At 37.3% G+C, this 21,292-nt stretch overlaps 2 protein-coding genes and 1 non-coding gene across 3 annotated transcripts in view; all 3 read right to left on the bottom strand.

The window, feature by feature from the left end:
* Positions 1-21,292, bottom strand: part of LOC134748598 (serine/threonine-protein phosphatase 4 regulatory subunit 3) — a 148,943-nt gene that overhangs the window by 59,825 nt on the left and 67,826 nt on the right. The gene's annotated exons all lie outside the window — the stretch shown is intronic.
* Positions 7,420-7,492, bottom strand: Trnat-agu (transfer RNA threonine (anticodon AGU)). Its single transcript has one exon. It is a non-coding gene; the product is annotated as a tRNA-Thr (tRNA).
* Positions 18,364-20,224, bottom strand: LOC134748544 (uncharacterized). The gene is made up of 2 exons (XM_063683333.1): positions 20,032-20,224; positions 18,364-19,431 (listed from the first exon to the last, which is right to left on the bottom strand). The coding sequence occupies exons 1-2, from the start codon at positions 20,110-20,112 to the stop codon at positions 18,364-18,366; spliced, it is 1,149 nt and encodes a 382-aa protein (XP_063539403.1). The 5' UTR covers positions 20,113-20,224.

Here is a 21,292-nt window from a genome sequence, read left to right as displayed (position 1 = left end):
CCATGGCTCTCTGTGCTACGCGGATTTTATGCACAGCCTCCTTAGTGAGCGTCCATGTCTCGGCACCGTATGTCATGGTGGGCAGGACACATTGGTTGAAGAGGCGAGTTTTCATGCATTGTGGAATGTTAACAGGTTTCAGGATGTCCGCTAATTTATTAAATGCCGCCCAACCCAGCTGGATTCTCCTGGAGATCTCCTTCGGCTGCTGTGCTTTGTCAAATGATAGAATATGTCCAAGATACAAGTATTGCTCGACCACCTCTAGCATTTCTTTCCCAACCTTAATGATTGGAATCAAATTACCGGGGATGTTCGTCATAACCTTAGTCTTGGACATATTCATCTTAAGACCTATCGTCAAAGAAGCATGGTATAGGCTTTCAATCATGCTTTGAAGATCTTCCAGGGTCTCGGCAAACAAAACAATGTCGTCGGCAAAATGTCTCGTTGCTTATATCTAACCCGCTTTAGTTTTAACAAATAATAGAATAGTTTTAAATTGTTGTATACTTAGTTGTTTAGAATTGGCTTTGTATTTTTTGTATAATTATTAATAATTACCCCTCTCCTTTAGGTAAACATGTATTTCTCAGGAAGTGATTATTCTTGTAATCTTTTGAGAAATAAACATCTTAAACCTAAGCCTAAGTAGGTAGACACTTTTGATCCGTTACTTTTGATGCTGACTGAACGTACATATCTACTGTTATTATAAGCATTTTTTGATAATGACTATTTTGACACACTCGCCCAATACGCTCACAACCCTGCATCCTTTTCACGCGTTATCTGTCCATCCACGCGAGCGCACAGCATTGTCCTATAGCGTACGTCAAAAGTGTACCAATAACCTGTGACATTGGTACGTACTTACTGCCTTTTGGTTTGGTACTCGCGTGACATGAGTCGAGCTAGATTGACGAATGATCATCCGGGCGCTGCACTCGTTTTGTGTGCTCTAGGAAAGAATAACAGTATATTTCGGATTTCTGTAGTAAACCGGTAATCTATTGTCTTTACTCACGCAACTATAGTTACGTAGGCGTACATATGTATCATGAGGTAAATATTTCTTGACAGAAAACTTGCATTACTACTGTTATTTTTGTAATAGAGGCATTAACATTTCATTCAGAATTGATAACAATAATAAAACAATCATTAGGAATTTGATGATATCAATCTGCAGGTGAAATCTAAATAGGTATTTGGAGGTACCTACATCTATGTACATAGCAGATACCTATTACCTATACATATAATTCTAGCTGTAAAATATTTTATTTTAAAATTGCGGACAAGGCAATACGCCTCTCACAGCTACCTAACCTGTCGCCCGCGGTATTTCCGGACCTATACGACCTTCAAACCTCCAAGAAAAGAGCCTATATCATAAAGAAAGCCTTATAAGGGTGCAACCTGAGTAAACGCATATGAAGCGGCCACCAGCGAATCCGGCGCAAAGCAAACATACCTACACGAGTGATCTCTCATCGATGCACGCTGCTCAAATCTTTTGGACGCACGACGCAACGCTGCACGCCTCGCCGAACGCGCCTCTGTTCACACCACTGCGGCCGTACACTAATGATTGCAAATACGGACAATGGCTTCCAGTGCCAAGTAATCATGAGTTTATGGCGTCACCTGCGCACCCTGAAGATGCGGTTCAAATCCAGTCTCGACCACCGATGCAAATATATGACCCCAATTTTCAATTAAGGCCATTTTTTCATAAGTAGGTACCCTTAGGTTTACACATAACTTAATTATCTTAGAGCCCGCGCAGGTGGAATCGAAGGCGGTAAGTAAATACCGCAATGAATCACCGTAACAGTTTTCCGATAAGAGCCCTCGGCCGATAGAGTTGGACCATTTTATTGTGCCACTATTTTCACTGTATCGCAAGTGAGCTCGGGCGGAAACTGAGATAAAGTCTCTGTAATATACAGTTGTTTACTTGGGTTGTTTACATAAGGACACTGCATATGCTACGCACGAATGCATAACATATCAGCGGGCGTATTATAGATGGTTTTATCCACGTTATAAAATAAGTGACACTTTTTTAGCACCACGCGATTGAAAGAGACCGACACTATCACTATCACGTCACGTAGACAAACGGCCCAATAGAACAATGCTTATAAGATATCACAGCGATCTATCGGTATCGTATCGCTGTGACATCTTATAAGCATTGTTCGCATTGGGCCGAAATACAAACAACATATCCACAATGATGTCTTCATTTAATTTTTTTGTAAGTATGTCCATATGTCCGCTAATTTTTATATGTAAGTAAAAAACTGTTATACTCCAGACTGTCACTGTATCAAGCAAAACAATCGTTAATATGTGTCATCGGGGAACCATTTTGAACTTACGCTAGAATAGGTACATTAACAATTGAATCAGATTTCGAATGTAACATACGGCACATACGGTTGGAATGCGTGGTGAGGCAGTGCACCCCCACAACTAAAATGAATTTAATTATTCAAATTGGTTCTTCGAGTAACTTTAGAATCGTACATCGACAAACGCCAAACAAAAAGAAAAAAATGTACTGGGATAACAGCTGCCGTGCTAACAATATATATATAAAAAAAAACATATGTTCTCTTTGAATAAGTTATTTAGTGCGACATAAAATAATATAAATTAAATAAAATGGAACTAAAAAGATCCATACTAATTTTTTTAAGTTACGTAGAAGTGGCGCCCTCAATAATTTTGTACAATTTCTTGTCGGTGTCGGACTATATTTAAACGATCTTATTCATGCAAGTACTACTGCAAATACTCGTACGACAGATGTTACAAAAAATATTTGCGTTTTCTATCAACGATCAACAATTGTCATCTTGATTAGGCCCTCTGAACTTGTGCCTGTAGACAACGGTAACCGCTAACCGTCACGCGGGCGGTATGTTTGCCACTGAACTGGTATATTAAACGACATCTTCCACACATAGTACATATATTTATATGGATATATATTTGATTTGATTTTTATATGTATGGTATATTGTTTTGTGTTTTTTTTTTGTGCTAGATTTCTTTAATTGCAGCTGAAACACCTACTGACATGATGTAAATTTATTAATTTCCGCTACCTGATTTTTCCGGTTGTCTGGAAGAGATCGCTTTTTAGCGATAAGACCGCCTGTTGTTTAACCTCTTCTTTTTTGTATTATTTGTATTGTTTTCTGTAATGAGGTGTGCAATAAAGAGTATTTGTATTGTATTGTATTGTATTGTATACATACTACATCCCTAATCCCCAGACTTGCAGTGGCAGCTAGCACAGAATACGAAAAATATTACCTCCCTAGCCAGTAAAGTATTCGCAACAAACTTGCACCAATTCTCACATTACCCGCTGCAACGATCGAGACCCCAAAAAGGCATTCCCGGCGATGTTCACGGTAATGAAATATTTTATTGCGCCCCGTTACGAGACCTCCCCGGAATTTCAACGGGACCTTACACAACATTGTACTCAGATTTTTAGTAATCCGCAAGTGTTAGAGACTTTTTTATGACGTTTTATTTTGTGCGGACGTGACGGAAACACGTGGTTATGATTCTTGTGTGTTTTTGCGACGCCGGCTTTTGTTGCATTCGTACTAAAATATTTCAAGGAAGCTGTTTGAAAGTTGAGTGTGGAAGTGACTTGAAAAAAACATGTTCTAGATATTTCATGTGACTTTGTGAATCCATTCAAGATCATCCAAAACTTTACGAATACCTTTGGTTAGAAATTATAATTTCCTTTTAAATACCAACTTCAAGTAAGAAAGGAAATATTTTGAACATACGATTTACGATTTCATTTCTTAGGAACTATCTCGTATCTGATTAAACTAGGCTCCTTAAATTTTAATCTAACATAAGCTATATAGGTTCCCTATCGGATTCTTAACTCAGTATGCAGTAAGTTCCATATATCCTAGCCCCATAGGATATCTAGACATTTTAAACCTTATTACTTTGGATTAAGAAGCAAAAATGCCTACTTCATGACATTGATCTCAGGCTGCACGTTAGTTACAGACTTACGACCATTTTCGGTTCGAGGTCGGTGCGGCTAACCGAACTCTAATCTCAAGACCAGCTATTAGACTTGGAGAATCATGTAGTTCAATCAAATAGGATATCGACTGCGATATAAATTAGTTTTGCTTAGAATATTCTAGTATTATGCATCGAAGTTTGAACTCTACGACTCTGCTCAGTTTTATGAAATTCTGCGCTTAAAACTTTCAAGACTGTTCTCTTTTACCCGACTGCGCGACGCAAAGGAGAGTATAGTAGCCATAAAAATCACTTGATATTAGCTCTAAATTGATGTGTTTATCACGCTTATTATAAAGACGAAGATTTGCAAGATTTTATTTATCTAAACTACCGACTAATTCACCAACGGTCTTCTAAAATAGGTTATCTCCCTGGCTTCCTTAAAGCTTAGCCTTTGAACATCCAAATATACAGCTACAGACGATTTATTTGTTTCATTGATTACTCAAAGGCCCACGGTTGCTATGCAGATACCATTCAACTGCAAGCCTTATCTACAAACACTGAATTTCCAGGATCTGGGAATGTATTTTAGCCAATGTGATTACTCACAGCATTCACGTCGAAACTGGCACCTTCAGGCGAGCCAGTGAACCAGGCAAAGGGCGGGTTCGTTGTAGAATAAATACCGTAGATAAACACTATATAATACACGCCTGACTATGCTCAGTGGAAGGATTTTAGTAGTAATGTTGTACAAGTACATGGTTCTAGTTTGTTTCCGAAGTAGGTAAGTCAACCCAAAAATACATATTTTTTATTTCTTTTTGACCGGTGGGAAAAATAGCATAAGTAAGTGTTTCGCGGTTCGCATGAGGACAGGGATGGTTTGCTAGTTGTTTCTCATTTAACTATGAAATGTGACCATTGTATAGAAGGTTTAAACTACTTTATTATCTAGAACACTGTAAATCGTATACTTAACTACAAAGTCGATAAGTTGACATTGACACTGACGGATGATGCGATAACTCGCGAATTTTGACCCAATTAGGGGGAAAGCTGGTACAATATTATACCCCCGGCTCGTCGTCCCCTTTCCTCTTAATCTTTGAATGAACTTTTTTCAAAAAATACCTACATATAACACAAAACATAGTGTCCAAAACGTGCTTAACTACTCGCGGCACCCTAAAGGGTGGCATTCAAAAGTTGAATTATTTACACATTCCTTAAAACCGGCCGCTTAAAATGCATCTAAAAACTTACCAAAGTGAAATTAAACTCATAAATCCGACTCGCTTTCAACTACGCGATTTAACTAACTTGAGATAACATGTAAGTTTATAACTAATGTGTAGGAACATGAGATGCATGAACATAGCGAGAACTTTACAGAAAATCCTCTTCGTGTGTATGAAAGGTATTAAACAACGGCATATTTTGTTCTCCCAGCAAAAAGCTCTTAAGAGAAGGTTAGCGCAAAATTGAAGTTTATCATTGAGTTTTTACACGTTTTATAATCAAGGGCAAAAGCCGTGAAACTCACATGGAAATCCATACTAATATTACTAATATTGCGAAATGCGAAAGTGTGTCTGTCTGTCTGTCTGTGATTTAGTTGAAATTTGGTATAGAGAGAGTCTGAGGCCCGGGGAAGGACAGGGTAGTTTTTATCCCAGAAATCATCCTTTATGGTGGTGAAAAGGGGGGTGGAAGTTTGAGACCCGGAGAAGGACCTAAATTATCCCTCAGGAGTGTATAAAGGGGGTGAAAATTTGTATGGGAAATCAATATTTTCTAAAGTAGGAAAGAAAACTCAATATTCTAATTACTAATTCCACGCAGACGAAGTCGAGGGCAAAAGCTAGTAAGACTATATTCGCAAAGGACAGACTCCAAACAAAATCTTAAAAGGTTAAAGTGGGCTCAGTAGAAAACCAGGTGCGAATCGGACTCGCCCACCAAGGGTTCCGTACAAATGTAACTATTTTTTATTTATTTTTTATTTTATACCAATTTACAGCTTTTAGAATTTTCCCTGTATTTGTAGTATAAGATGATATTACTTGCCAAATTTTATAGTTCTAGGTCAACGGGAACTACCCGATCAATTATGATTCCCTTGAGTATCAAAATATATACGTATTTTGCGGCATAAACGACCATATCTTTTTTTTTATGTTAACTTAGAAGTTTGATTTTTTCACAGCTTCAAGGGACCGTAAACCTGAGTATATGGTTGAAATTTCAACTCGATACCTCCACGCGTTCCCGAGATGGGTCTTGATAGACAAGCGGACGGACGGACGAACGGACAGACGGACAGACGGACAGACGACAAAAAATATTTTTTTAAATTCTTTGTGAATGTAATTTTGGGCGAACCTGTATGATTTTATCATTCCGTGCGCTGGCAAAATTGGTACAGTCAATCACAACAAAGCGCGTATCTGTTCTAAGTTGTGTACAAAGTCACGAGGTCCAAACTAACTTACACGGTAGCTAGTCGGTCCTAAGATAACAATGTACAGTCAGATTGCGAATGACATTGAGGATGTACGTTTGTTAGTTCCCTTTGTAGTCTCGTCGCGGTATGAATAGGGTCTGACAGGACTAGTGATGTGCGGTAAGATTCCGGGCATTTGGAATGTTCCCGTAATAAGGGAACAATGAGATTACACGCAGAGAGAAAAAGATTTGTTTCATAATCTAAGTTTAATTTCCAGTGGTTTTACACAACTGAATTTTTTTAAATGCTTATAATAGTTATAAGTAGTTAAGAAAACAGTACGTTTCCTTTAAAATATTAGATACCTACTATGCAGGTGCTGCGAAAATTTTTAAAGCAAGGAATTTGTTGGGGTAGTAATTGGACACAGGGGACTGTAGACCAAACCCTCTCGTGCCATATTCCTGAAACGGGACACACTACTCACACAAGGCACCCCTTCGAATTCATGCGTAATTGTTAAGCAATAGCGTAAATTAGGATGGCGGGGACCCACCATTTGTAAGATAATAATGGGTTAGTATGGAGGTCAGGGCTATAGTGATATGGCTGTTCTTGAAGCTTTAAGGGTTGTGTTGTGGCTAGACGATGATACCTATAACTTACAGAATGATAAATTATAACCATCTGCTAATAAAAAAAGTTCTGTGGGACACAGGCATATGAAATATATTGAAACGGGCAACTCATGTATTATAAGTCGAAATTTGCTCGACTGATCGCGGAGAGCTGCAGCCCGCAGTCGTCGGACCGCCAAGTTGTGCTCCCGTTAAAGCTCCTCGTTATGGAGCGGAACATGTCGAGCAATGTTCGACTTAAAATTTGTGAGTGACCCGTTATAATATTAAGCCTAGAAATAAATTAAAAGTGGAAAAGTTCACTGTCTTGGGTGGGACTTGAACCCACGACCACTGGATCACTAGTACAGTGCTCTACCATCTGAGCCACCAAGACCGTACCCATAATGCAGCGAATAATTCCACCATATAATATATTTAATATATCTGCTAATATTATGTGAAAGTTTGGTTGTTTTTCCTTTATTACGCATAAACGGCATATGTGTCGTTTTCAAGCAAAAGGTACCACATTGCCCCTTGCCATAAGGACGCTCTGACAGGTTTTTCGTATAAATATACAAGCAATTTTCGTCCTTATGTTTTGCGACAATGTGGTACCTTTTGATTGAAAACGTCACATATACACAGTTCATAAGGAAGCAATACAAATATTCTTTATTTCACACCTCAATACTCAATACATAAAACAATACAATGAAACCCTAAAAGCGATCTTTTCTAGACAACCTACATATTATTATTTATTTTGTTTTTTTATTTATTTATTGATATTTTGTTTTGCCACGGCTCATAGGAGCCTGGGGTCCGCTTGGCAACTTATCTCCGAGAATTGGCGTAGGCACTAGTTTTTACGAAAGCGACTGCCATCTGACCTTACAACCCAGAGGGTACTAGGCCTTGTTGGGATTAGTCCGGTTTCCTCACGATGTTTTCCTTCACCGAAAAGCGGATGGTAAATATATCAAATGATATTTCGTACATAAATTCCGACTCATTGGTACAAGCCGGGGTTTGAACCCGCGACCTCCAGATTGAAAGTCGCACGCTCTTACCGCTAGGCTATCAACGCGTATTCACGTCAGTTTTTATCACTTACTAAAAATAGAAACCCAGCTTATAATATCAACAGTAGGTATCCTATAAATGATCGACCCACGCCTATTCTTCATGTTTACTGCCCCATGATAGATTTTCTGCGCAAAATTTTTTGAGCGTCGGTTCATATTCCCCTTTTCGGTCTGATCCGGGCCTGTCTACAATGCTTGTAGTCAGTCAAGGGTAAAATCGCAAGTATATATTATCATAGATTACTTACTTTATTTTTCTTTTCGGTTCTCGTCTTCGACGATTTCATAGAATATTATTATTTATCATATGTATATTTATAATGATAAATAAATAATAAAAATATTTAAGGCGACTCGCGATCATCACCCAAAAACGTTATGTTTTATCTGGGACAAGCTAAAGAAAATTTTCGAATCGCGGAAAACATATTAACCGTGGATTTTTTTTTAAACAAATAGCAGAGGGCAGTGTGAAATGGCATATTGAGTAGAAAATCGTATTAAACGTGACGCAGGTCCTACTGTATTTTAAGATAAATAGATAAAAGTTTTATCATAAAACATAATATATATCGTTACTGCAAACACATACAATATACAATTACATATATTAACAAACAGGAAAAAAAATACACAATCGAATTATCAGAAAAATATATAATATTACCACGAAAAATAGAATTCGTTTCAATACTCTATGTGCATTGCAGCAAAAACAAAAGGGTTCCGATTCAGCTATGCGCTTTCACTTTTCGAGAAAAGCACTGATATAATTCTCGGAATATTGATATAATTTCTAATATTTTGTAGTAGTAGTAGTAGTAGTAATCACTTTATTGTACACAACACAGTATTACACAGTGTTGTACAGTTTTGTATTAGTATATTCGATATAAATTTATGACTGAAAGTCGATAATCAATATAACATCATGTGTCAGTTCAGTTGACCTCAAGGCTTTGTTTCAGGTCAGGCCTCGCTCGCCGCGTTTCTATTAAATAAATTAAACTTCAAGCTCACACTTGTGTTTACCTGAAGGGGAGTTTACTCCCTTCACAATACGTATAAGATCGCCTATGTGTAGTGACAAATATTCATTAATTGCATTCAATGTGTAAAATGTAAGATAAATTCATGATTAGAATTTGACAGCTAATATAGCATGTTTTGTACGGTTCTGTGCACTGTATGTCAAAGTTGACGTTTGGCAGTTACCACACTGTACAATCGTTTTCCTCACCTGGGAAAACTTGGGAACATGATTTTTTCTTAGATTTTACACAAAGATACAATCAATGAGTCTTTGGTATTGCATTACGAATCCGCGTTTATACTTCACAATTAAGAGTCTAAATGAGGTAATCTTTGGTAGAAATGTACGAGATTTTACGGAACTGTTACTTGACCTATATATTACTAGCGACCCACACCGGCTTCGCACGGGTAAACCTTAACAAATTATATACCTAAACCTTCTTCAAGAATCACTTTATTAATAGGTGAAAACAGCATGAAAATCCGTTTAGTAGGTTTTGAGTTTATCGCGAATATACATACATACAAACAGAGAGTCGCGGCGGGGGGCTTTGTTTTATAAGATTTAGTGATTTATAAACGGAAATAGATGTAATATACTTACTAAAGAGAAAGTGACAAGCCCTCCAACTGCCACTTTTCTATTGTAGGTATACTCATGACATCTATTTCAGTTTAGGTATAATTTATTTATAGTAGTGTGAATACTTTAAAAATACAAAATAAATATGTATTAATAAAATAATTTGATTTGTTCCGTAACTTCTATATAAAATTTGTTTAATAAAATTGGTCTTATTTTAAAATATTTTGATAGATTTTCCATTCTGTATCGTTTTACCTTTTTATGCGAATTTGTTTTAAAAATCTCAGTATTAATATACCTACTACGAAATGTTTAATAGTTCTATCATTTATAACTTGAAATTCATAAAATAAAATATGACGTGTAATTTATACATAAGTATGTGTACCTATCAAATTATCTTTCGTACATAAGTTTCGAAAAACTCATTGGTTTGAACCCGCGACCACCGCAATGAACGTCACGCGCCTTCCCGCCATGTTACCAACACGATAGTCTCACGATACGTCACATACGATGAATTGCAACAATATGTTATGTTTCACCAGACCGGTTCGTCAAGGCTCTCTTTTATTTTTCGAAAACTGTTGAGAAAATTGTATTATCCACAAGATCATGTATCATGCAAATTTTGAGTTGTATCCTCATGCTGGCTGGAAAAATTTACCTATAAGTGATAATTCTAAATGATAAATATTTAAGAGAATTTGATTTTTTATGGTTTATAGCTAGTATTTTTCTCGCATTTTTGTGGTGAAATATTTTGTGTTTCACTCGGGAGTAGAGTTTTTTTAACCCTCGTGCCTCGAAAACCTCGCAACGCTCAAGAATTTTGAAATCTATCGCTTGTTAACCGAGGCTATCAATAATAGCACGAGGGGTTAAACAACAACTTTGTCCCCTTGTAAAACAAATAACTATTGATTATCAAGTTTGCGGTGCGGCTATACTGCTTGCGGTCGGAACCTGAATATTGTCGCGACGAAGGGACGGGTATCAAAGACAGGGTAATAGAAACAAATCCTTAATAAACTAGTTAGAGCGCTAAAATCCTAAATCGCATTACGCGTAGACTGCGATGCGATTTCCCTTCCCGCTATATATCGAGGTTCCTACTTTACATCCCAACTTTTTAGACAAGACAAATTCGACCTAATTGTGATTTGTGCGCGACCCCGCGCCCCGGGCGATCGGCCGCAGATAAGGCAGCGTTTGCACGTTTCATAAATGACACCTTTTTGTAACTATCAATCGTGAAAATGGGTTAATTTGACCCTTGTAACTATTCGACTACGGAAAGTGTCAATTTGACGAAGTAGTGGCAGTAGTGTAAATTAATGTATTATAATTGATTTAACGTGTTTCGCATATATATACTACTGAGAGTGGGAGAGGAGCTTCTTCTATATTACGCATGGCTAAAATTGTTTCTGTTTGTATTAAGATTTAAGACAGAACGACCACCTGCCTCTTCCATTGACTAAGGCCCCTCCCTCACGGAGAAATCGCAACATCGTACATTGTGAACTACAAACAATATTGTTAGGCTACGAGTGGAGAAATTTCCGACCGCATGCAAATTAGTTGAATCGATGCACCCACGCGAGACGCGTCTTTCATTTCGTTGACCTGCCCCCGCACCTCGAGTTTCAAAACCTCTGTTTTTACCAGCATTTTGCTAACTATTAGCTATGCCTACGAGTTTCACTGTTTGGCCACTCGCAAAACATATAGGTCTACAGTCCCTTGAAGCTGTGAAAACTTCTAAATTAACGTAAAAAAAAGATACGGCTGTTTATACCGCAAAAAACGTATGTTTTGACACGCTGAAGGGAATAAAAATTCATAAGGTACTTCCCGTTGACCTAGAACTATGAAATTTGGCAAGTAATAATATCTTTTTACATTACAAGTACAGGGAAAAATCTCAAAACTATAAATATGTGAAAAATTTTAAAAATTAATAATAAGTTACATTTGTACGGATCCTCGGTGAGAGAGTGTGACTCGCACTTGTCCGGTTTTCTTTATACGACAACTCTACCCTTGACTCTTGACAAACTTTCTTCACACATAAAAATCACAGCAGCTACAGACTCCAAAATTTTCCTAATGAATAAATTATCCTGTTCTCGAGCTTTTCTTAACTAGATAACAGTCTGCTCATTAAAAGTGAAGAGCAGATGAGCACGATCATCTCGCTGTACATAATTAAGCACCCGGACTCTAGCGACGAAATAAAATATGCACATCTGTCGTAGATTGAGAGATCCCAATTCCAAGAGAAAGTTTCAAACTGAGAACCTGTTGAAGACTTCCAAACTACTTTTAACAGCTAGAATTGCCGTTTGTTCCTAACTTATCATGTACAAATGAAATGGGGAATTGCAGAATGTGTAATCTAGAGTCTGTGCGGAAAGAGAAGAGTCGTGGAATTTATGGGATCGAATACATTCTACGACTCTGTTTATTGAGTTTAACAGACTATTAGTTTGGGACTTGTAATCCTCGGTTGACGTAAATTATATTCTAAAATTCGCAATTTAATTGCGATTGTTAAGTGCGCAATTACTAAATTGTGTTTTTTTTAGCTGCAGTTTTAGCGTAAACTGCACGAAAATTGAATTTAATGGTCTTTTTATAGGCCAAGCAACAAGAAGGTATAGAGGGAAATGCTTGGAATACAATTTTTGAGTCTGTAACTTTGTTTGGACTAGTTAGGAGGTGAACATATCAAGTGTTGAGCCATCAGGGGCTACGGCCGGGGACCCCAGGCTCCCGAACGAATTTTCCCCACACCCCATTTCACACCTTTAAAGGACGATTTTTGAGATAAAATTTATCTGATGTCCTGTTTCGGGACTCAAAATATCTCTATACCAAATTTGAACTAAATCGGTTCAGCGGTTTATGCGTGATGCGTGAAGAGAAGTTTAAATTTAAAAAAAGGTATTTGTTTAAAGTTTATATGGCTTTACTTCGGAATGGTGTCAATGTGATCACCCCCGATTTATACGAAAACGATACCAAACACGGCCTAACAGCTTCAGTGATGTAGATTTCAAGATCAAATTGAGAGCCCTAAATAAACTTTCAAGAGCGGACATTGTAGCATCTCATACCTGGGTCCTAACTCCCAGTCCTTACTCCCACGGGCTGATCCTCTGGATTCTCCAATCTGCTATTATTCCTTAACGCTTTTGCCTTGTCTTCCTGTCTGATTCTCGTCTTCCAAATTACTCCCTGAAACTTTTGATTTAAAATGTTTACTTTCTGGCTACCATTTCTAAATTCTCCCTAAACTCCTTCTACCCTAATGCGGCCCTGAGCCATCTGGTTACTTACCTTTTATTTTCCAATGGTTTCAGAATTATTTAACGATGTATTTTACATATTTTCACTTGATTTCTGTTATTTCTATTATTTTGACATGTTTATTTTCTTTGAGTGACTTAATCCGTCAAACTGTTAATCTATTCTAAATTCTTTACCATGAAGTTTAGGTCGTATTGTATTCGAGTAGTTTATTCAAAATTTATCTCAAAATTGTTACTGGTTTTAAAATTTAAATCAAATTCTAGAATCCCTTAGAGCTAGCTATATAGCTGTATAATTTGACTTGACAAATTAAACATTAAATAAATAAATAATAAATATTTAAGAAGTATCAGAGTCGGACCAAGCTAACTCTGCATGCCATTTGCAATGACAAAGTGTGACCATGTCATCATTAATGTCAAATTTCCATGAAAGTATGACGTTCATAATGACACTCCTTCACTTTGTTCTATTCAAGTCGGTGCAAAGTTAGCTCAGGCACAGAATAAATAATAGTACTAGGTACAGAAGGTTCACTCTAACAAAACGCGTCTATTACGACAGATATGGCCGCTAGGTGGCGCAAGCGCGAGCAGGCGCCCGTTCCGTAGCGGTGCGCGGCAACTACTATGGCTAGACACCAAAATTGGTGTGGGCTGCATGTTCTTCTAGCGACGCTAGGAAATCGCGGAGTGAGCCACGCCTGACCCAGGTGGACTCTATCAATCTTACACAACACAAATCGACCTAATCCCACAGCAAGTTGAATGAGGTTTGTGTTGTTGATACTAGACGACGATATAAACTCAATTACATCGATTTTGAAACCCCATTCCTGTAAAAAAACTATTTAATTATTTATTTAAGAGTTTACTTGCTTCCGTGCCTTGGCGTTCTATATTTATTTAACATTTATCGAAATATTTATTTACTGCCAACAGTCCACTCAAACGGGCTTGTATAAACATAAACAACTTACGTTGGAGTCGGATGCACAAATATTTTTGAACAATGTCGCTGGTCCGAGGGAGTCATCTTCCTCGACAAATAAACCAAGGAGGCAACGGATATAAAGAACATGGCAGGAGCAGGGCGTGATCGTATTAAGGTGGATGGTAGGTGTAATAAAACCGTAGTTAATTTTAGTGTTGTTAACTTTCTCATTGCATCCATCTTGCTGTTTTTGTTGAGTCCTATGGTCGACTAGTATTCCGAAGAACGAGGACCAAGACTATTTTTAGACCTTGTACATATTTAAGACTCCTACTGACAGAAACCTTTTAAAGACCTCCGCAACACCCGCTATCCGTCCGTATCCAACATTCGGCGATGTTTACCAGGAGGCATAAATATAATTGATATAAATATAATTGGTATGATATAAATATGATAAACCTGCCTCAGAGAGGCGTACAATATGGAAACTTTGTCCTAAATGAGATTACAATTTATGTATATTAGCATATTAACCCACTCCACACATTACACAATGTTAACGTTATTTTTTTTTCATTTTCTACTTTAGTATTATCCATTACTCCACAAGCCAATAAAAAGTTTTTTTTTTTAATTATATAGGCATAAGTTTTTTTAGGTGCAATTTGTTATATATTTTTGAACACATAATACCAAAACACTCTTTGAAAAAAATGCCGAAGTTGACCTTAAGCAGTAGATGTTGAGTCTCAAGTTCGTAATATCACATTCGTATCAATAACTTCAAATAGGCCTGATCGTCATCTTTGGGAGCGTCCAGTACGCGGTCGCCACTCAAGATACTTTCTGCCCCAGCGGCCATCGGTTCTAATACAGACAATGTGCCCCGTCCACTGCCACTTAAGTCTGGCAACTCAGAGCTATGTCAAACGCATATTGCTCTTATTCCTAACGCTTGCCGAGTGCATTGTCTCAAGGCATTAAAGGCGTAATCAAGAAACTTACACTAAATAAGTATGTTTTTTTTTTCTCTTTCTGCGGGATGTTTCAAATAAGCTGGTAAGGTACATTGCCTTGAATGTAGCTACCAAATTAAGCAATATTTGTAAGTTGATCAGAGTCATCCTAAAGAAATTTAAAGGAGGGTTTGAGAGCCTTAAGTACGGGATTCTTAAAAACATTAAGGTAACCGCTTATCAGCTATCATAATATGCTTGTTGGCTACTGACGTTTAAAAAAAACCGGTCAAATACGGGATGCCACTTGACATACGTTCATAGTTTCTTTGACACTTAACTATATTAGTAAGTACGATATCCGTTTACGCATACGGATCTCGATACAATAAATGTACTGGTCGTGCCTGAGGCGATTCATAAGTGATATGAATAACGTCTTGAATACAACCGTAGACGAGTAAGTAACAATGAATGGTAGTAGATACTATAAGTACTATAATAAGTATACCAAGTGCGCAATTAAATACTACGCACAATTCCGTGAGTGACTACCACGGTATCGTGAACTAGACCGCGTGAACAGGACAAGCGTTATTCACCTCAGCAGCTCGAACAAGCCTACTTTCCTCACTCCAGGGAGTGACGAAAGTGCGCCTCCCTCACTCCAGGGAGTGAAACAAAGTAGCTTTTTAATTTAGTGAAGGCCATGAACTGCCACTTCATACTTCTATTACAAATTCTTTTTTTTTTCTGTATTATTCTGTGTAATTCGAAATACATTTCAACCTTTAATATGTTCTCACTACTGAGGTGAAAAATTATATGTGCAATACGAGAGCAAAGTTCGTTTACATCTCGTGTTTTTGAGTCCCTCGCTACGCTCAAGATTCTAACTTAGAATCTTTCGCTTTCCCGGGACTCAAAATAAACACTCGCAAGAAAAACCAACTATCCTCTCTTGTTGCACAAATAACCATTTTAACTTTGTTAACAGATGTGCAAGTTACAGGAACCCCGGCCTTTTTATAAAATTGGCAATCTTTACTATTACCCTGTCACGGCCTGCGGGTACACAACGGAACATTGCCCTGTGTGCCCTACTTGACACAATGAACGTCCAAGTTTAAACCAGGCTGAACACAAATAAGCCCTCTGTTAACATGCGGCGACACAAACCACTAGCTAAATGTTTGCCAGTTACTCATCAAGATTGCATTCAGAAATGTAATTAATCAAGCAAAAGGAATGTTTTAGACTTCTTTTGGCTAATGATCTTACCTACGGTCCTGGATTTGATTAATGTACTTTTTTATAAGCTTTTATTTAACTTGCAATGTTTGTATCTAGATATGTTGTAGATTAGTTGCCTGTTGAAAGAAAAGTACAGTCAGCGATAAAAGCTTGTGTCAAAAATGAAATTTTGGACATAAAACTTATTGTTTTGTGCAATGAGTAAGAATTAGAGATGGGCTGAATATTCGGTAATTATTAGGTATTCGGCAAATTCGGCAAGTTTTCCAATGTTCGTATTCGGCCGAATTGTTCGGTTCATCTGTATAATTCTAATAAATAATTCGGCCGATTATTCAGTTCGGTAAGATCTGAACCGAACTATCGGCCGAATATTCGTATTCGGCAAACTCTACATTCGGCCTATCTTTTCTTAAGTCGAAAATGAAAATCGACGACCGCCTCAATCGCGTCGGGCGAAGGCGGATAGAAAAACATCTAAACATCGCACGGCCGCTATCGCCGAGCGATACTGACGCGACGCCACTGTCGCTGCGACAGTGACGCTGCGGTAGGAAGTAAGTTTATACATTTCCATACTGCAGAATACTATCGCTCTGTCGCCGAGTTAGTGTCGCCGGAGCCGCTTTGCTCGGAACTCTCGGAAGTCTATCTTTAGGAATGTGTACATAAAGTGTTTCCGATTTATGAGGCAAATTCTTATTGTAGTTTTGACGTAAAGGAAATTCATGAAAATTATGTATTTAGTTAAGTGCTCTTTAAGCATTCCCTTCCCTCTTCCAACTACTTTCTGCCGTTGAGAATTAAGAATGACTTTATTTTTTCTAATGTTTGACGTACCGAAATACCTCATTAAATTTTATAATGTTTACAGCGAATAGTAGGTACTTACCTTTGCATTTCCTGTTATCCTCTATCGTTGAAGACCTTTTTGACTATCTGCATCTGGAGGCCTATTGTCAACTTGGCTAGGCCCCCTGGACATCTGTCGTCTGCTCTATATAAATGACGAATTAAAATTCCAAGTATATAATTGGCCGTTTTGTACACAGCTGCAAAGGGCGCTCCTTAACTTCCTGCCTTGTCTCTTCCTGCTACCCTCCATCTTTGTAGACCCTATTGGCTATCTGCTATCTGGACATCTGTGTTCCAGTGTTTGCTTTTCATTTCTCGCAGCACCAACGCAGGGTGCGCGCGCAGCGATCACAGCCGCGATAGCTTTGAGCTCTTATCGCGATCGTGAGCGGTGGACGCGCCCTGGATGCTTACGCATAAGTGGCCAGTGTTGAAGCCCTTTTTACCCGGGCAAAGTAAAAGGGAGTAATGTGTTTACCAGTAAATAGCAGATATAATACTATGTGTGAATGACCGTAAAAACCAAACGTGGATCGATTTTGATGATTTTTAAGTCGATTTGTCTTTATAGGGATTTTATCTTTAGGTTTCTTTGATTGTTTTTTTATGTTGTTTTCTTGTTATGAAACACTAATAACTTACACTGATATAGGTAAAATAGATGTTATATTATAATGTTTTAAATGTTTTTTATAGATCTTTTAAGGCGATTTCGTACTTCGTTAACCATATAAATTCCTCAGAAATAAAAACATATAAAATCTAGATATAACTTGTTTTATTTTTGCAAAACAACCTCAGGCGTCAAATTGACAAAAATATTGGTACCTACTTACTTTAAATTCGTACCTAAATTCTTCCCTTTTAAGAAATAAGTATTTTTAATAGCGTCTTTACTATTGTCTTCGGTTACCGCGATAGTTACTCATGAAATAAAACTATGAAAACGGATTATATCGCGTATATTGAATTTATAATACATCCCGACGTTTCGAACTCTTTACAGCGTGCGTGGTCAACGGGTGACTGAGGAAAAATTACAAAGTGCAAAAATACCCACATACTAAAACCCACCACCACCACCACGACCACGAACGCTGTAAAGAGTTCGAAACGTCGGGATGTATTATAAATTCAATATACGCGATATAATCCGTTTTCATAGTTTTATTTCATGAGCGTCCTTACTGTCAAACAAATTATGGCTGTTATAAACTATGCACTAAAAATCCTTCACTCATTTGCTGTTGCTATCCAATCCGTCCACTATTCGAGTCAATTTCTTCATTTCTTTAATCAGTTGTTCGTAAGAATAATCGTCAGTATTGTTTGTGTTGAGAGCTCGAATATATGCTTGTTCACTCGCAGTCAAAGGCTTTTTACTTACCCGCCAATCTTGAGCCTGCTTATTATGAAACATAGGCAAATTCTGGCACACACAATTCATCCCACGCATTATCCCATTATTCATATTCACACGATAATTATTTGACTTACTCGCACAGTCCTTGTTGAAGCAATTGAACTGACTTTCATATAATCCTTCGCTATGTGGAGAGTACTTGTTATTTTTTTCAGTATTTTTATTTTCGTATAATACAGTGGGTACATGAATTGTTGCAGAAATTGGCGCTGCATAAGGCATTTTGTAATGATTACCGTGTTGATACGGAAAGCGAACACTTTTATTAACTTTATGTTCAATTTGTTTTTTAGTGTTTTGTTGTTGTGGAGGTTTTATTTTGTAGGGTGATTGATATCCTTTTTTGGGATAGTAAGGCCGTGATGCATCGGCTCTAGACGCCAGCATAGTTCTATCATTATATGGGACGGATGGTCGCTTTCCATCCATTTTCGCTCCTATTTTATTTTCTATATTCAATTTCGTTGGGAAAGGAAAATTTCTAGAAACGTATTTATTTTCGTTTATATTCCCTCGCAAGTTGTGAGCCGGGGTTGTTTCTTTGTAATGATTGTTTCTTACTGGTTGCTGCACACCTTTGAACGGCCTTAAATTGTCATTTCCACCACGTACTACTGCTTTGGCGTTACTGAAATCGTCTAGAAAGAATCGTCCACGTGTCCTAGTCTTCCACGGTAATCGAGATTTAGTATTTTGTATATATACGAATGACCTTTGGTAGTCTTCTTTAGTTGTTTGGCCATTTTCAAATATTTCCGAATCGTTGATTTTACTCTTAGTTAGATCAACATTTGCTTCAGTTCGATTTACGTATGATATTTCTTCGGCAGACTCAGTTGCAGATAAATCATCTTCAGTCACAGTAAATGCTTCATTTGTAAGCTACAAAAAATTACATAAATAAATTTAAGTCAATCAATGTACACATTAAATGCATGGTGAAATTTAAAGACCTTATAATTTTATAAATATAATATAATTCTTAGAAGGTCAAATAAGATAAAACAATAACGACCTCAGTAACGGTTATTTGGAAAAACCTAAGCCTCTCGCGTCGTGTCGAATGATGGTTCAAGTATATTTTGCTCTAAGAACAAATTAAATTACTTTCTTATGAAGATATTTTAATTTGTGTTTAACAAGTAGTCACACTACTATTTAAACTATAAACGAAATAAATATCATATACAAAGGAAAAGTCTCTTTTGATTGGGCGTAATTTAAAAAATAAATGAAGCAATATATTTTACCGTATTTTTATTACTGAAATGTTACATTTCTAAATAAAATAATGTGCTAAACTTCCAAACAATGTCTACAAACATTTTACGTGACAGCTACTCCGTATGAAAAAGAAAATAGGGACCGTCATTAGACGCGTACCGGGGACAAACCTAAATTTTTAACACTAACATCACTAACCTAATATCGGCAAGGTAAAGTGCACATCATATTCATATAAATCAAAGAGCAGTTACTTACTTCCGTTGTGCTCAAGGAAGCAGTGAATCCGACGGAACACAAAACGTGGAATCCGAAAAAAACAGCGTACGCAGTTTTCATTATCAACGTCTGATCGTTCACCAATGGACGAAAGATTACTGATGGACGCAGCGATCTGATTGCAGATAGAATGTTATTCTTGTTGAAAATGTGTTGTTTACAAATAAAATGTACCTATTGTATGCCGGCACTAGATGCTGATGATAATATTTTTATGTTTTAATAAACAAAAATATAAATAGTTGAGACTTGCTGTGAGAAGGTCAATAATTATGTTTGTTAATACATTATGTTGCTTATAGAGTTGTATTCCTGCCGGTGAGTAAGGTTGTCAGAGCTCAACGAGGGTGCGGGGTGTTAAGGATGACTCACGTTAGACCGGGCCGTGTCCGGGCCGGAGCTTCCGGCGCTTACTTTTCTATGACATGACAGGTGATCACGTGATGCTTTCCATAGAAAACGAAGCACCGGAAACTCCGGCCCGGACACGGCCCGGTCTAACGTGAGTCATCCTTTAGGGTTGGCAACGCGCATGTAACACCTCTGGAATTGCAGGTGTCCATAGGCTACGGTTACCGCTTACCACCAGGCAGGCCGTATGCTTGTTTGCCACCGAAGTATTATAAAAAATAATTCTACTTAAATGTAAGATTGATTATATCTATAAAAGTGTATTTAATCTTGTTGTGTAGGTACCTACTTACTGATATAATTTTCAATCGTAATAGTACATTTCGATGCTAGTGCGGAAAGTATGTCATTACTTCACGAGTACCGAGATATCTTGCCACGAGCCGTAGGCGAGTGAAGAATGACATTTCCGCACGTGTATCGAACGACGTTTTTTAATATAGTTGCGAAAAAATAATAAAAACAACACGTAAGAAATCAAAACTTTGGAAACTTAAAACGCCTCTTAGTAGTTAGTAAAAGTAAGAAAAAACGCCTCTTCTTTGACAGGCGTTTCGGCAGCTATTCCGTTCCATTCAGACAACTTATTAAGAACGGTTTTTCAATATTCAATATTAAAAAATAAACGTGTTATAATGATGATGAAGTAAGTAATTAAATTATAAAATATGTATATTTTTCGTATTCTTACATTAACAGGAGGTTTTTATGTTGATTACGACGTTTAAAGGAAACTAATATTAACACTATCAATAAGTAGTCATGAATTGGAACAAGTATAAATTTAAAAAAAATTAAGTAAAAAGCACTAGTTCGCGAAATCCAACTT

Source organism: Cydia strobilella, chromosome 16 (assembly GCF_947568885.1).
Source record: "Cydia strobilella chromosome 16, ilCydStro3.1, whole genome shotgun sequence".
Taxonomy (NCBI): Eukaryota; Metazoa; Arthropoda; class Insecta; order Lepidoptera; family Tortricidae; genus Cydia; species Cydia strobilella.
The sequence above is the reverse complement of the archived record's forward strand: the minus strand, read 5'-3'. Positions and strand labels throughout refer to the sequence as shown.